The sequence below is a fragment of the Sinohyriopsis cumingii genome, chromosome 13, assembly GCF_028554795.1.
Source record: "Sinohyriopsis cumingii isolate HCF-2022 chromosome 13, ASM2855479v2, whole genome shotgun sequence".
NCBI lineage: Eukaryota > Metazoa > Mollusca > Bivalvia > Unionida > Unionidae > Sinohyriopsis > Sinohyriopsis cumingii.
Genome location: NC_142973.1, coordinates 62032336 through 62050212, shown reverse-complemented (window position 1 = coordinate 62050212; position 17877 = coordinate 62032336). Strand labels below are relative to the sequence as shown.

Below are 17877 nucleotides of genomic sequence, written 5' to 3'. Positions count from 1 at the left end.
ATTTGTGTTAAAGTTATACTACTTTTGTCGATATAAAGAGTATTTGTGTTTTTTTTTTTTTTTTTTTTTTATGACGAGGATATGGAAATATTTTGTAACGACTAACGATCACGTGTTCTGATTTACCCATACCCAACCCCCTTCAGGCGATGGCCTTGAAATGTACTCAGCAACAGATTTATTGTAACCTAGTGACCTCACACGGTTACAGCTGTTCTAATGACTCAAATACTAGCGTGTATAATTAGCATTAGCACTTGTATTTATTCGTCATTTCGTCCTTTATTTCTTTCCTTCTGCCATTTTTCTTAATTTTTTATTTTGATTTGGGCTGAACTTAAGTAAAGCAAGCAAACTAAATCTTCTACTAAAAATATAAGCCATATGTTTTTCGTTCTGTATTTTTGTGACACGATGGAAATTACTTCCGTTGTCAACTCTAGTATTATTTCCATATTTTGACTTTATGATCCTGAAGAAGTTTTACCGTATGCAACAACAAGTAAGGGGTATAACTCTTACAGGCGAACAGAGAAGAAATGGCTCATATTATACGTGCTGGTGGTGCTCGTTTGTTATGCTCGACAAAAAACGTAATGCTTATTAGAATATTAAGCCTAAATTAGGACAGTAATTTACAGATGCAGCACCATACACATGTAGCATCATGAATATTTTAATGGGCAGATTTCCTTTATGAAAAAGAGCATAATTAAAGTGTTGTCCGAGGCTCAACTTTAGCTTATGTAACGTTTTCTATTGAATATTCTGAACATCATTCATGAGTTAAATTATTCTGCTGTTTTGTCATTTGTGCCATAAAAGCGAGAGAATAAAAAGAAAGTAGATAGAGTGTGCAAGATTTTCTGGAAGGTATGGTAAGAAGGATGTAAAAGAAGGTGAATCTTGTGTTATTTAATTGCCCGTTCTCATCAATGTTCAGTCAACTTAAAGGTCTTTGTCAAGGACACAGCTCAGAACCCTAACAAACGGTGTATGACCAAAGTATAAGACAGTCCAAACAAATACGACTGGCATCAGTTAAATGATTTTAACATGTTTGCTTTGAAATTGCGATTTTCAGTGCTATGATGAAATAATTAAGCTTGGTTGACTATGTTGTAAATTTGTACTGAACTTTGGTATTACTTCCATATTTGCGTTTAATCATCGTGAAAGCACCTAAATAGGTGACTTCTCACTGTGGACTTAGTTCACACATTATGTACCTTGTGTTTACTTTTAGCTGCATATAAGATTTTTTGTATAAAAAGTAAGGTGTTGTCACAGGAAATTCTCCTGGGATACACACACACACAAATTATCTTATACAGGCTGTCAAAGAAAAGGTGTTGTCCCTTATGCAGCCTATGGTTAGACAAAGTCAGAGATCACATCAAGTGTAGACATACCTATAAAGCAAGGAAGAGTGTTTCTACCTGTCTTCTTCAGAAGTTTTGGGGTTCTTTTTCATTGGTCCCCATGAGTTTCAAAGAAGGATTACCCAAGTCTCCATTATTGAAGAGAATAACCCTTCCCATTCCATGAGGACAGAGAGCAAGTCGCACCATTCCATAAGAATGATCAGCATCCTCTTTTTCATAGAAGGACAGAGAATAAGTCGCACCCCCAGGTGAGGGGCAAGCAGCACCATCTACTTGCCCACAGTTCAATGCATGCTGAAAGTGAGTGGCGTTCTCCCCCCACCACCATAAGGGGGAGAGCAGCACCATTTCAGTCTTGGTGGCCTGATGTCAGCATGGGATCGAGCTCCCCAATACGGGAGAGCTCAGATCTATGTCAGATCTGAGGAAGGGTCCTTCATCTGAGTTGCCTGATGGGTCTTTTATACATGTCAACTATTACAGTTTGGGCAGTTTGCTTTTTTCCCCACTGAATTATGTCTTAACACTAGCATGCATATAGATTGCACTTTTCTGGTACATTATATAATAAAATTAAAAAAGGCAAATAAAAAGGCTTGTAGTCAATTATATTATCAACTCTTTAATTCCACTCACAAAATTAAAGAATATTCTAAAAAGAAATGACTGCTGTATAAGAGCTAATGCTAGAAGTAAATGTACTTTCCAAATTTTCTATATATAGCAACTGTATGTGATCCATTTCCAAGAAAACAGATGGGTTTCTTTAATTTGCAGATTTATTATATTGATAATCAAGTTAGATAGCAGACCAGTCTGTACATTTAAAGACAGTGACCTCAGATATTAAGCAAAAATGGGTTTTCATGGTTTGACTTGTGGATGAAACTTCTTATAGTAGATGGGTCTTTTTAAACTTCAAAACATGTCCAGTCAGAAAAAGAACAAATCAGCACTGCTTGACAGATTTGAAAAGAAGAATAAGGGAGTGGTATAATATAGCATTGTCATGTTCATCGCAGACATTGTGGACTTCATGTTAATTCGTTAAATGTTTAGACACATAGATAAATTAAAGTGTATGTTGGATATTAAAGATTCTTCTATGTTTTATGTTTGTATTCTGGTTCTAATTCACATTGACTTTGCCCATTTTTGTAAAGTATTTTGATCTGCTGAACCAGGTTAGTAGTAAAAATAAATCTATATTTTTCATATTGTGTACTTGACCACTCTGGTGTCCTTGTGGTTAGAGTGTCTGCCTCAGATGCAAGAAGTCACAGGTTTTAACCCCTGCCTACTCATACCAAAGACTTATAAAAATGGTACTAATAGCTGCCTTGCTAGGCACTCAGCACTGAGAGGTTAGTGTTAGGACTTGTCGGTCTGGTGTCAGGATGATGTGACTGGGTGGGACATTATGCAACATGTCTGCAGCATGATGTCCCAGTGCATGACATCACTATAAACTGTCACACTGCAGACATTATAGCGATATGACTGAAAAATTGTTAAAACTACATTAAAAATTCAAAACACACACACATGCACTGATACTGTATACTGTAATTGTTGCATGTAATATATTAACTATGATATCATTGCCTTAATGAAGTAGGGGTGCTAATATTAGTACTACCTCTGTTTAGATTACACTTTTTATGCTTAGATTATGCTTTCTTGCCAGTTATGTTTGCAAAAATTATGCTTATACCTCTCGGGGTTGGCATGTATAGTCTTTGTACCAGGCACCAGGTACTGGTCATTAGAGCTCCTATAGTATTTGTATAGGAATCGAGCAGTCTTCCGTATCTCCAGACTGCTATTTCATCCCACAGGGACTGGGAATTGACTTATAGACACCAAATTAGGGAAGGGGATCAGATCGGCATCTTCTTCCCTATTATCCTTCGAAATCCTTATGGGAAGTGGGACCTTCCACCCTTTCACTATATGCAGCCATGGACTTATAGACCTTGGCCTCATTGCTGCAGGCTTTGACCTACATTGCCTTATGAAGTTGGGTCAAAAAGAGAGATTGGGATGGATCTTTTTCCCCAAAAAGAAGGTTGGAGAGCTACTCTCACCTAGCTGCTGAGTCCACTGCTAAGGAAAGGCTTTAGCTCTGTAGGAAGAGTTATGGTTCAAGTTCATTTTTACCTCAGCAACAGAGAGACAACATTGAGACATGTAACCCAGCCTCCCAGAAGACAGTGGGACAAAGATGTCATTTCTGTCCTCATAGATATGTATGAGTTTGATACAGAATAAGCTGATATCCCTTAGGGTCCCTGACTCCTTTCTCCTGTTGGTAGAGGTGGCAGAGGAGGAAGAGAGCTAGATTTTTGTATCATATCCCAGACCCTCTTGATTTGGTGACCGTAATATTCATCCAGTTTGGAAATTCTTGATCAGGTCTTGTATTGCTTCCTCACTTGGTTATAATTATGGAGCTCTCGCAGAGGTTTAGAAAAGGCCAAGACTATGCCTGACATCCTAACAAGTAGTATGTCCCGACCCACCCATTTTTGCCACCCTTGGTAGCTGCTTCTGGGCTATAAGGTTCATACAACCTCCTGGCCTACTAAACTGCCCACTTTGGATGCTGAATCAGCTCATGTGGGCATATCTACAGTGACCTTCACTGAGAATCCTTTGAGCAAACTTCTAGGTAAGTGGTAATTGTAGCTTCACATGCTCAAAGGTTTAGTGGACACTTTCAGTCTGAAGTGGGATTGTCTATTTGCTTACACCTTTCCACCTTCCAGAATAATCTCTTGGGTTCCACACAATGTAATGCACTCTGCTGCCCAGATATTTTGATCACTCTTCTATGGCCCCAGCAATTATGGTTCTTTGATCTGCTGGTTGACCATCTCAGGACCTCTTCTCTCTTACACAACAGCCCACAGATATTCCACATTCACACTTGGCTCATCTCAAATGATCTCTCTTTAAAAAACGTGTTTGATCAGTGTTACCAAGTGCATCATTCACTCCAGGCTATCATCATCATCTAATGTGTATGATGCCAGTTGGAGAATCTTTTTGATGGTATAGTAGAAAACGAGTCAGTCCTACCTGTCCCTCCATGAATGCAGTGGCTGGCTGGCTTCTCTTCCTTTTTGAAGAGAATGTTCAGATTCTACTATTAAGGCCTATTGAACAACCCTTTCTGACACTCTCAAACTTTCAAAAGGCCCATATATTGGGACAGATTCTCACTTTGTATATCTGGTCAGGGATTTTGAGATGCAAAGACCAGTGATGTACTTGATAATGGCTAAGTGGAATCTTTCTTGTGTCATGTGGTTTCATAATGAATCCCCTATGAACCTTTGTGTTTAGTTTGTTTGTGAACCTTGCCCTCAAGATGGTTTTCTTGTTTTTTTTAGCATTTGCAAGACAAAGAAGCTAGTTTCATACCTATCCATAGAGTGGGTTTTAATGGGTTTAGTGGGAATTATGACTTGGTTACTCATCTTTGCCAATCAGGTTTGTAGCAGAAATCCAGCTTCCATTGGTTGCTTCACTTCTGATTGACATCACCAGTCTCAGTCATATATGTGTTGGGGATAATCAAGAAAGACTTGTCCATTTAAGGCTTTGTTTTTATTTGGCAGCTTCTAAACATGAAAAGAAAGGTAGGAAGCATTTTTTTCCCTCATTAATGGTTCAACCAGTATTTTAGCTTCTTCCACTTTTAGGTGGATTGCATTAACTATCGAGAGTTTACCAGTCTCTTACCGATTGTGACTAGTCTTTTATTAAAATTAGATTACATGTGGTTCGAGCCGCTGCTCACTCTTCGGCCACTCTAACTCATTCTTCTTTGGAGGATGTGAAAAAAGCAGCACTTTGGCACTCGTACTACTTTCTCCATTTACTTTTGCTCATTATGTCGCTAAAGCTAAGGCAATTTCTCCTTGGGCCCAATCATTGTTGCTCAGAATGTGGCCCATGTAGATTAAATTCCGAAGTAGTCTCTGATTCTTCGATGAGGGTGAGTATTCCTTCTATTTGTTTTTACTCACCAGTGATCATCAGCCTCCCAAACAATGGCCAAATTCAGCAAAGCAATAGCAACAGATCTGGTAGTGCTGATATGAAAATGTAATTTTGGGGGGTGGGGATAAAACTAATTTTAAGGATGTAATACTTAACCTATTGCTATTGCCATATCCCATCCTTCCACCCTGCAGTGATGTCCCACTGAGTTATGCATGGGCAACGTGTCTATTGGGTGACTAGGGCAATCCAGTCTTCTTCAATCTAATGGTTCACCCTAATGTGAGGATAAACTCATTATATGGTAGGGGTATTTTCCTCCCAGAAAAGTATCAGCTTTACAATAGCAACAGGTTCATATTACATCATTAAAATTAGTTTCACCCCCAGAAAAAAATAATTTTTTCAAGAAAATATGTTACCTGCTTTTATTGATACATTTTACCATGTCTTCATACTGCTACGCACATTTGTTTTAAGCAGTACAAAAGATACCATGATGATGTTTGTGTTATTGTTAGATCCGAGTGCCAGTGATTGTCAAGACACAGCAGAGATGGATGTCAGATGAAAAGATTATCACACCAGAACAGCTTGAACCTTCAATACCTGAATATGTGGACAGGGGAAATAAAGAGAATATAAGAGACAAACGGGCACGGCTTCTGTATCAGAGCCGGAAGAGAGGAATGTTAGAAAATGGCCTGCTTCTCAGGTAGATGTGGCTTTCTTATCTTTGTTTTGACTTTGTAATAAATTGTGTTTTTTTTTAAATTTGGATTTGACACCAGCAACCTACTGAGGGGTCAAGCTAGACTTGAATTTTAGGGAGAAGTGACTTCTCCTTTTGGACAGGACAAGGAGGAGTAAGAACTCAACAGGGAGAAGTGGACACGAAGCAAGAAACACAATATATGTGTGTGTGTTCTCTTATTTGAATTGTGCCCTCTGTCTTCCAGTATTTTCATATTTGCATTTAACATTGACTTAAGTTATTTTGGCCATATGACTTTAAAAGAGAAAAATAGAAACTATATTGTAACAAATTTTAACTGAGTAACCAGATTACATTATTGTAATTGTAAGTTAGTAAAAATACTTAATCAACTACCCTTAATAAAAATTTTAAACTTTTTAATTTTTTTAATTTTTTTATAAAGTTCAAAATAATGGCACTTTGAAAGATTTTTAAATGCATTTGAAACAGCCCCATGTACCATGTACATGAGGGTATATGCACACGTGTCTTGAGATCATACTGTTCATCCTAATTTTTTTGTTGTGGATAAAATATTACCATAACTATTCATAATTTTCATAATGCAATCACTCACTCACTTTATTACAACAGTCCATTGATCAGATCAACACGTAGGTCTCAGTTGTTGTTTTTTCTGCTGTCAGAGACCTACTTGTTGGTCTATCCATTGATAGGATTGTAAATTTAAGGTTTATTTATTTGGCTATATACTTGTAGTAATTTTTGGCATTGGTTAAATAGTATCTGCTTCACTGCTTTTTTTCTGTATTTTCACAAAGATGATTCAAGTCAGAAAACAACTTTGACCTTACAGTGCATCTTGCGAATTCCACAACATAGCATTGCCCCATATGCTTCTGACCCACATAATTGCATTTTAAGGTTAAATCTTAAATAACACAATACCTAGGCTTTGCTTTCTATGAACTAAATATTTTTCTGAATATATTTGCCTGATGATTCACGAAAAGAGACAATCTAATAAACTGTTACTTCCCAGACAGTGATATCCACCATTAGGGATTTTCCCGTTGCTGATTCACTTAAAGTTTCAAACTGATTTTATGACAAAGTAGTATATAAGAGGCAGTTAAAATATCCAGATCACCGATTCTGTTCTTAAAGCACAAATTGCTATTTACATCCTAATGTTAAAATTGAGAAACACAAATTTGTATGTTTATATTATCAAGGGATAACATGTAGAAATCAGGCAGTGATAGTTGGTAACTTAGTCGGGAAAGGGTTAGTGGTCAATCAGCTATCAAAACATGTCTGTGAATGTGCAAGAGTTTGTCAGCATAATTGATATCAAAACTAGGCCTAGCTAATGATGGTTTGATGAATACATTTCACTGCAACACAACACTACAATTAACCTGGCTAAGGCAAGGGGGCATCTCAAAATGTATGGTCAGTCAATGTACCTTTAAAAAAAAAATCACAGGGCGAAGTCGTTTTCGCTTTACTAACAGAAGAAAGCAAAGTTTACATTTTTTTAGGTGACTTAGTCACCCACTTCGCCTGGCAGCGTGTCCCCGTTATCTAATTATTTTTAATCAGGATTCTTCTTTCAGCTTGTGATAAGATTAGCTGCCATATTTGGAACTGTCATTTGAAAGTTATATAAAATTTACCCCATTTATCAGATAATCTAATATTTGGAATAGAAATACCTTGTATTGGCTAATTAGTGGGAGTATACTCATCTCTTTCATACAGGAGTCCAACTGAACTTCATACAGTGTGACCCACTATAGCATGGTAGTTGGGGTCTATAGAACCTGAACGTGTTATAGACCAAACAGTGTTAAAACCACCCAAGTAAATGAGCTGAAGAAAATGATGCATTAACTAAATATGGCGGGTGGGGTGGGAGGTGGTAATAAAGCGGGAGCAAAAATACGTGCGTTTAATAAAATGAAGACAAACTAGTCTAAAAAACACTTATATATTGACAACTTACATTTTTGTAGTACAATCCATAATCTGTTAAGTGCTGTACTTGTATATAATAAATCCATGAATTCGAGTATAGATCATGTTATAACTTCATATTTGACTCACATCCCATTAGAAAGTACAAATAATAAAAACTTTATCCAATTGTCACTTAACAATTCACTAGAATTATCACAGGTAGCACATGGCTATAGCTGTTTACATACATGTACATGTACTTAAAGTGGCCTTGATTTTGGTCAGCTGGAGACAGTATCATCTTGCCAAGGTTACATAGTGGATGAGGCTATTGATAGGGAAATGAAAACGGGAAAAAATTAAAATATTTAACAAACATATTTGCAAGATACCCCATATTCAGTTAACTTGATGGCAACATATCTATGGTTTGAAAAGATTATCAATTTAATTTGCGTTTTATGTCGCCATTGGTAGCGACCGTAAGCATAATTTTTTCCTTGCAAAAATGAAACTTTCATGGCACAATAAATGTGTTCCAGTCACTTTGGATAATGCAACAATCAGATTCCTTTGCTTTTATTTAAGTTTGGTGCTGACTTCCTTTGATAAAAGGTTATTTGTTTGTATTGAAGATTGTAGTTGTCTTTCTTTGATGCAAAAAGTCTAAATGTGTAATGAAAAACATATGTAATATGTGGTGTAGTTTTATAACAATAATATGTGACACTGAATTTGATTGAAGCATCAACTTAGAAAAAAATAAATGTAGTTAAAATTAGCAAACAAAAACATTGAGAAATTTTTGGTACTTCTCTGCAAGAATAAGAAGAAACTATCGAAAATTTTATATACAAATAATATGCTACAAAATTAAGTAAATATTTCAGTTATTACCAACACAGTCGTTACAGCAAACATCATTACATCAAAAAACAAATCCATAGATTTAGGAATAGCCACTGCCTTCATGTGTCCAGCATGACCAAATTAAAAACCCTATTTCTGGCGCATCAAATTGCTAATTTTTTCATTGAAGCAAGTCAAGTTTTGACATATTTTAAATAGTAAATGTGTGTGACATGAATGTTTTCGTGGTGTAACATTTTCTTGATCCACATAAGGTCAGTGTTTTCAAAGAAAAAAAATAGGTTCGTCCCAGCCTAGCACTTGACCAAAAGAAAACTAAGTCAGGATAAGTAAAATATAGTAGATTTATTTTATACAAACACTGAAATAACACAGTACTGACAAACATATTATATATATATATATATATATATATATATATATATATATATATATATATATATATATATATATATATATATATATATATATATGGTATACCCATTGATGGGCATTGGCATGTACCCAATACTGGAGAAAGATACAAGTTTACAAGTGTTTACATTACTCCACAATTTATACAAAACAAAGCATCTCATATCTGTGGCTTGTACGGTTAATAATTTCCTTACTTCAATTCTTTGCACATGCATATACTATTACATATATTATATTTTCTTTGGGTCTGTTACCTAGGATTGGAGAGAAGATTTTATGGAGAAATATGGTAATTTGGAATGTATTTCCAAGCAGGATAAATTTATAGTTCATCTAATATTGTTATGGGTGGTTTTAATCCAACTTCAGTGATACCTGAAGCATTGCCATGGTTTAAGGTTTTGTTTCTTTTATTACAGCCGTTTAAGTCGGTGTTTCAGTGTGTCAAAGCAGCTCTCATCTGTCGATGCAGATGTATTTATATACAAATACGGTATCTAATGGAAACTCAGTCAACCAATGAAAATGCGTAACACATCCCACCTCATGACATAATTTCAGTACGTCCACACTGGAGAGTGTGGTACTGAAATGACATCACGAGTCGGAATGCAGCTGAGTTTACAAGAATTAAGCATGTTAATCAAAGAATCATGAAAGAAATACATTAATATTTAACAGAGTATGCATCAATACAGTAATATGAAGGCATGGCATATTTAACGTATTTCAAAAAGTATCTCAAGTGTGCCAAGCTTCTATAGCATGACAGCCTTCGGTTATGTGAGGAAATCTTTGTTCTTCTCTCCATCATGACACCTTGCGAGGGAAGGGTTTATTTGCATGACTTTATTAGGAAATGAGGATGTACGACTAAATATTCGTTACAATGGGAAGTGGGTCAGTGATAGTGTGAGAGACTGATTAGGAGCCATTCTGTACCAGAAGGTCAGTTGATTGGCATAGTTTATTGCATTATGCCATTTACTGACATAAACAAAATATAGAAAACACAGCAAAAGATTTATGCAATTTAGCCTGTCTTGTGATCTGTACCCACTCATAGGGTTGGATAATGCTTGTGCCCTGTTTTTTGTACATGTATACATGTATAACTTACTGACAGACAATGGGCCTTGTGTGCCATTTTTTCTATACATGTAAATATGTATAACTTACTGACAATGGGCCTTGTGTGCCATGTTTTCTATACATGTTGAACTTACTGACTGACAATGGGCCTTGTGTGCTGTGTTTTCTATACATGCATAACTTTCTGACTGACAATGGGCCTTGTGTGCTGTGTTTTCAATACATATATACATGTATAACTTACTGACTGATAATGGGCCTTGTGTGCTGTGTTTTCAATATATATATACATGTTTAACTTACTGACTGACAATGGGCCTTGTGTGCTGTGTTTTCTATACATGTATACATGTATAACTTACTGACTGACAATGGGCCTTGCCTTTATTTTCTTCTTATGATAAATTACTATTTATTAATAGAGCCATAGCCATAATCTTCATTTTGTGGCTGTTCAGCTGGAATTAATATTACTTCTGGCTAAATATTCCATATTTGTCACCATGTCCACTTTTTTTCTGGATCTGTAACATTAGCTGTGGTTCATCACAGTGGTCACTTTTAGGCTTAAGATGGGCTAGTTACATGCATTGCACATGTAAAGCTGGACACTTGATGAAGGAACCAGCAGAATCACAAAATCAGGTTATGCTGTGAATTAAATTTATCTACCAGACATTTGTTATTGTCTGAACATCATGTATACTTGTACATGTAATAAAAAAAAATGTCTTGAAATAAATTTCCACTTGCTACATCATTAGAGAGTGACTAGTTTACAGTTTTCGTTCACGTTTGAATTTATATTCTGATCTTATATGAATTGCATATCTGACAAATACAGAACTGAAAATTGTTTCTTCATTTCAGCACATTTGCTGCTCAGTACCTAGATTCCTTAAATGAAGATCAGCTAAGAATGTATGACAGTTTGATAAACAAACCATCAAATGACTGGGATATATATTACTGGATTACCGGTAAGCATCCCCCAGATCAATTACGTATATATACTGACTGGGATATATATTGCTGGATTACTGGTAAGTATCCCCCAGACCAATTATGTATATATACTGACTGGGATATATATTGCTGGATTACAGGTAAGTATCTCCCAGACCAAGGATGCATATATACTGACTGGAATATATTTTAGTGGATTACTGGTAAGTATTCCCCAGATCAATTATATATATATATATATATACTGACTGGGATATATATTACTGGATTACTGATATTTCTCAAATCTATTATGCATACTGATTGGGATATATATTATCACCTACCATGTACAGGAGAGCTACAGGCATCAGCACTGGCGTCTGCACAGGGGAGGGGGCTAATGAAGCAAACATTGTATATGTATATTAGTTGTACCTTCACACTTTGGTTTCTGCATTTAGGTCATGTTTTTTTGTGCACACTATATACAAGCTGGGATCATGAAATATGGTGAGGGGATGGATCTTAATGAGTACTACATTTGCATCACAAAAGTAGATCACTGTGACTTGTAGTTCATACTTCAATGACTTTGGTTAAAATCTGTTTAAATGTTATTTTTAAAGGTCTGTTTGTTCTGGAATCATCACACTAGATAATTGTATTCATCTCTGTTAGAACCACATCCATACCATAAAGGAAGGTCAATGTGACATACATTGAACATTTTATTTTCTTAGGTATTTGCATATAGCTATGTCCAGGTAGATATTTGGTATCCTATATATGTGCTGTTAGATATTTGGTATCCTATATATGTGCTGTTATATGTACTGGTTGGGGGATGCATATTGATGAGTACTACACCCTCATCACAGAAGAAGTTCTCTCTGAGCCATATTTCATACTTCACTGACTTTAGTTAAATTTGTTGTTTTAAGTTCATTTCTGAAACTATGTTTTTAAAAGCATTCAATTAGATGATTTTAGTCAACTGTCATCCATTTGTTATCCCTACTTCGTGTAAACATCCTGCAGGATTTACATGAAACTGCACACACATTCATCCCCAGGTTTAATTGGTTCTAAATGAAAATGGTGCTTCTCAAACATACATGATAGTTGTCACAATAGCCATCTTGAAAATGTTATTGCTTTTTCTCCTGAATGGATGGCCACATCAGTATGGGATTTTACTAAAAGAATTTTCTTGATGTCTAGATGGTCCTGAATGAAAATGGTGATGATGTGCTGTGTCCAATATGGACATAGAACTGACGGTCATATCAACATATGGTTTTCACCAAAAGACTTTATATCATATCTAGTTGCCAGTCTTATACCAGATATGTCTGCCACTATGGCCATCTGGAGAATCTTGTTATTGGTATTCCTAAACTTCAACCAAATGCCTGTTTGATCCAAAATGGAAATGATGCCAAATCTTGCAATCGGTATGACCACTACAGCATCCAATTTGAATTCATTTCATTCATGTATATCTGAGATAGTTTCAGCATTTAGCAGTGATGAAGAAGATAGTTTCAGCACTTAGCAGTTATGAAGAAGAAATGGTCTTATCTTGAAGTCCTGGAAATTCTTTTTGGGACACTAGAGTGTCTGTCATTCCCTTGAAGGGACTCGTGTTGTCGCTGTACATTCATTGTTATAATTTTGCCTTTAAGTCAGGGTTTGTTTGTACACTGGAATAATGAAAGCTGGTGAGGGGATTCATCTTGATGAGTACTATGCTTCATCACAAAAGTAGATTACTGTGACCCAGACTTCAAGCTTTTTTGATAACCTGAACTCCATCTAGACCGATTGAAAGGTGTGTATGTGTGATCATGTTAGGTATAATTTTTAATTTGGACAAGTAGATAACAATGAATATTTTGATTATTGGATTCATGTTCCTTAGGAAGGAAGGAGAGGATGATCTGTCTACATTTATTGAGGGCAGATGAGTGGATTTTGAGAAGCTGCTTAAAACTTTGTTATTTTCAGTAATGGTGGTCATATTTGATGGCAATTTGTCATCCTTTGAAAATGTTTTGAAGTTTCATGGCATGATGTAATCTTCTAAATTTGGTCAAATTCTGTTGAGCAGTTTTTGAGAAGTTATTGTTTAACTATTGTTGTATTTTCAGAAATTCCAATTTGATATCTCTGTCCAAGAACACTGTAGATGAGCACTTTGTATTTCCAGTGAATAAATAATATGAATAAATAAATTCCAGCCCAAAGGAAATACTGAAGACAACAATAAAACAAGGTCTTTCAGCAAGAATGAATAATTTTAATATAAACAAGATTATGTTAAAAACTAAGACACAAAAGAAGAGCCAGGATGTAGGGAAAATGGTCAGTTCCTAAACAATATAACCTACAGTTAGACAAGGTGTGTTGCTAAAATTATAATAAAGAACATGGTAAACATAATGTCCTTGACTCAGACCAAGATAATAATCCTGACATTTAACCCACACTCACAAAGAAACATTAGCTATGTATTAGTTGTTTACAGAATTTAAAAAAAATCAATGATTCTGGTCAGATAGACAATTAACTTATTTTGGACAAGGTCAACTACGAAATACAATTTTACAGAACCCATATCATATAATGAATAAAAAGTAAGCTAACAAACAATGCAAATTAAATATACATATGTTGATGATTTCCTAATGTTAATGATCCAAACATATGCATGCAATTGAAAGACAATTGCAACAAAATATAAACAAGACTCAAAATTGGGCCATCAAAAATAGTATGCATGCATTTCTGTCAGTTGTAAAAACAACATGATAACCCTAAACTCGAGCTGATCTGAACACCAATACCGGTTATTCAGAAAACAAAGTTTTTAGGTATTGTCCCTGACAGAAAACTCACCTTCATTCCACACAAATTAGAAATTGAAAGCTAAATACTTGAAAGACCATAATTTATTCAAAGTAGTTGTGCACACTGATTGGGGTGCTGATATAAAAGTTGTTCTTAACCGATATAAAACCTTTATTGGGTCCAAACTGGACTATGGTTGTGTTGTTTATGGTTCAGATAGGAAGTCTTACTTTAAAATGCTTTCCCACTTCAAAATCAAGCAATAGGACTAGCTGTGATAGCATTTAGGACATTCAGTGTGAAAGCCTTTTGGTTGAAGCGAATGAGCCACCTCTATCACATGACAGTGTTCCACAAAATTTAGATCAGACCCTTTAAACCCTGCTTATGCATCTATTTTGCAATCTGCGTACAAAACACTCTTCAAAAATAAGTCCATTTTTCATAACTCTTATTAAGAACTTCTCTCCAGATTTATAAACTCCATAGGAATTTATACTGATAGCTCAAAGGCTGGTGAAAATACTGATGCAGTTAGTGGAAATCACACTACAAATGTTCACTTGCCTGATGGTGCATCAATATTTTAAACAGAAATTAGTGCAATAGACCTTGCCCTGAACTTCACTGAAAATAGATTTTAAACTTGGTTATCTTCTCTGAGTCACTATCAGAACTTTAATCACTGCCCAGTAGGAAGTTGTAAAACACATTACTGACCAATAATATCAACAGACATATAGAAAATTTGCACATCTCTCAATATAGAATACTGTTGGTTACCTAGCCATGATGGTATTAAGGATAAAAGAAGACCGCTGCTAAAATAGCCCTATCTCTGCAACCATCTGATTTTAAAACAAAATACTGATTTTAAACCAATTATAAGAAAAATATTTAGTAAGTGGCAAGCAATGTGGAATGATGCTGTTAATAACAAGCTCCATGTGATCAAACCTGCCGTAGATGATGGTCTCCTTTCTTCAGAACCATCCATAGGGACATGATAGTCATTGCAAGAATTAGAATTGGTCATACCTATAGAACTCACTCCAGCATATTAAAGGGCAAAGACATGCCCAAGTGCATTTCTTGCAATGAACCCTTTGCTGTGAAGTACTTTATGGTAGATTATTTTGATGTCCAACCTACACGCCATCCTTACTACAGTGTTTAGCACATGAAGGAACTTTTAGATACAGTAAATGTGTCTTGTATTTTAAATTACATTTATTCTAAAATATAGCTTGTGTGCAGTCCTATTTCCTTTGAGTATTTTTAACCAACTTGTATATTGGTAACAAACTAATTTATCTTTTGTTACATACTTTACCCTTTATACACACCATTTGCATCTCCTGTCAATCGGGAACCTTTATATATTTTCACCATACATTGTTGTCTTTTTGTACTTTTATTGCTCATTCATTATAAACATTTTTGATACATACTATTATATCATATAACCTTTTTTCTGCTATATAGCCTTACAGTGCTAGTGCACCATAAAGTCTCCAATTAACCAACTGTAAGTTTTGCCTCCTGATTTGCCTTTGTCCTGACCTTGGTGGTTTCTGCATGAGCATTGACTTACCTAGAAATGTCGGATTTTAACGATGTTTATTTTGCAGCTGTATGCTGATGAGACCTTGGAAAGAGCTGGGCACTTCGCAATGCATGCATCACCAACAACACTTTTTACATTTAAAAGCATACTATTTTAACTGGATGGCTGGTTGGGTAGGCATCAACTAAAACCCTCAAACCTGTCTGTTCTGTCACTGCAGCAGGACATAAGTTTTCAAGAATTTAATGAGTGTAGCACATATTTGTTATTCTGACAATTTCCATTCAGTTATTTTCTAATTAACAAGATCTAGGTTTTACAAAATTCATGGAAATCTTGAAAAATATTTCCAACATGGATTCTTTGAGAAAAATTACAGATTTTAAGACATTATTTTGATCATTAATGCCTGCTGAAGTTTATGTGATAAAACCATCGTTACCAATGATGTGATAATGAAATAATATTAAATATCTCAGTTTTAGGAAAACTTGGAGAATTTGAACAAAACTTGGGTCAGAATGTTATTGTTGAGCCTATATTTTGTGGTTCACTAATTTATTTGTATCACTTTTGTTGCAGCCAGCAATGGCATCATTGTGTTGAAGTTCCTGTGAATTGTAATCTATACAATATTGTTATCTGTACTTAGATAATGCCAACAATTTTGGTATCCTGATTAGCTGCAATTTCTGTCATACCTGTATTTGCAGATGGTTGTGTCACCATAGTGATCTTCTTAGGTGAGATATAACATTCCATGGAAACCTTGTTTACCGGAAAAAATTTCTTCTTTTTCATATAACGGGTAACAAACCAACACCTGATGCTTATGACAATGAGGTGATGAAAATGCTGAAAGAACATGCCCAAAACAAGGAGAAAAATTTGCGGATTCGACAGCCAGATCTTTACTCATAGGGAGTTTAAAATTTTTAAAAGGAAATAGCTTTATCTTGAAATATTAATTTACAAAAATGTCATTTTTTTGTATGGAGAGAAAACTAGAAAAGTATAACATTGTACCAGATATACCCATAATACCTTGTGTTTCTAAAGCTATTTAGGTATGAGTAGTATGCCATCTTTCCAACACTTATTAAAGAATGAGAGAAAACAGATTTTTAACTTGGCAAAGTTGCATTCCTTTTCACAGAATCTGACTCCTGTGGGATTTCCTTGCCCAACATCAGTGCATATGATGGGTTGTTATTCTCACATGTGATTCCCTTAACCAACACCAGTGCATATGATGGGTTCTGTTATTCTCCTGTGGGATTCCCTTACTCAACACTAGTGCATATGATGGGTTCTGTTATTCTACTGTGGGATTCCCTTATTCAACACCAGTGCATATGATGGGTCCTGTTATTCTCATATGGGATTCCCTTACTCAGCATCAGTGCATGTAATGGGTTCTGTTATTCTCATATCGGATTCACTTACCCAACACCAGTACATATGATTGGTTCTGTTATTTGCTCATGGGATTCCCTTATTCAGCACCAGTGCATATGATGGGTTCTGTTATTTGCTCATGAGATTCCCTTATTCAACACTAGTACATATGATGGGTTCTGTTATTTGCTCATGGGATTCCCTTATTCAACACCAGTGCATATGATGGGTTCTGTTATTCTCATATCCCCCATCAGAAAAGAGAGAGAGATCTTCCGGGTGGAATGGCCATGGATAAATCCTCATCCTACCTTACACATGATTCTTATAGTAGATCAGATAAGGTCATGTTTAACTACAAATCTTAGCTTTCATTTAATTCTTCGGTGTAGATTTTGTACAACTCCAACTCCTTCGTACCAACTCATGTTAACCCAAACATTTCTTATATTTCCTGTTTAATTAGATGAACGAAGTTTGAAAACCGACTGTTCCTTGATCATGTAGTAATAATGTGTGTTCAAGATATTGTATATGCTATTTTTGAACCGTTGTGTAGCCTAGTATTATATAATTGCAGGTCTACTTCTTTGTAATCTGTTTTTAAAAAATAAACTATTGCTTTACATTGTGAGATTTTTCTTATTTGGTGGTATTTTTCA

The 17877-nt window shown here is 35.4% G+C and overlaps 1 protein-coding gene across 1 annotated transcript; it reads left to right on the top strand.

The window, feature by feature from the left end:
* The first annotated feature begins 495 nt into the window (after nucleotides 1-495).
* LOC149785690 (succinate dehydrogenase assembly factor 2, mitochondrial-like) lies at nucleotides 496-17843 on the top strand. Its single transcript, XM_089979531.1, has 4 exons — nucleotides 496-593; nucleotides 5915-6108; nucleotides 11323-11436; nucleotides 16630-17843. The coding sequence occupies exons 1-4, from the start codon at nucleotides 540-542 to the stop codon at nucleotides 16736-16738; spliced, it is 471 nt and encodes a 156-aa protein (XP_089835657.1). The 5' UTR covers nucleotides 496-539; the 3' UTR covers nucleotides 16739-17843.
* Nucleotides 17844-17877: the final 34 nt, after the last annotated feature.

Bases quoted from the DNA above. Each gene is read 5' to 3' on its own strand.
- LOC149785690 (XM_089979531.1), top strand. From the start codon at position 540: ATGGCTCATATTATACGTGCTGGTGGTGCTCGTTTGTTATGCTCGACA. The intron at 594-5,914 runs GTAATGCTTATT...TGTTATTGTTAG, and splicing joins TGTTATGCTCGACAAAAAAC to ATCCGAGTGCCAGTGATTGT. The intron at 6,109-11,322 runs GTAGATGTGGCT...TCTTCATTTCAG, and splicing joins GAAAATGGCCTGCTTCTCAG to CACATTTGCTGCTCAGTACC.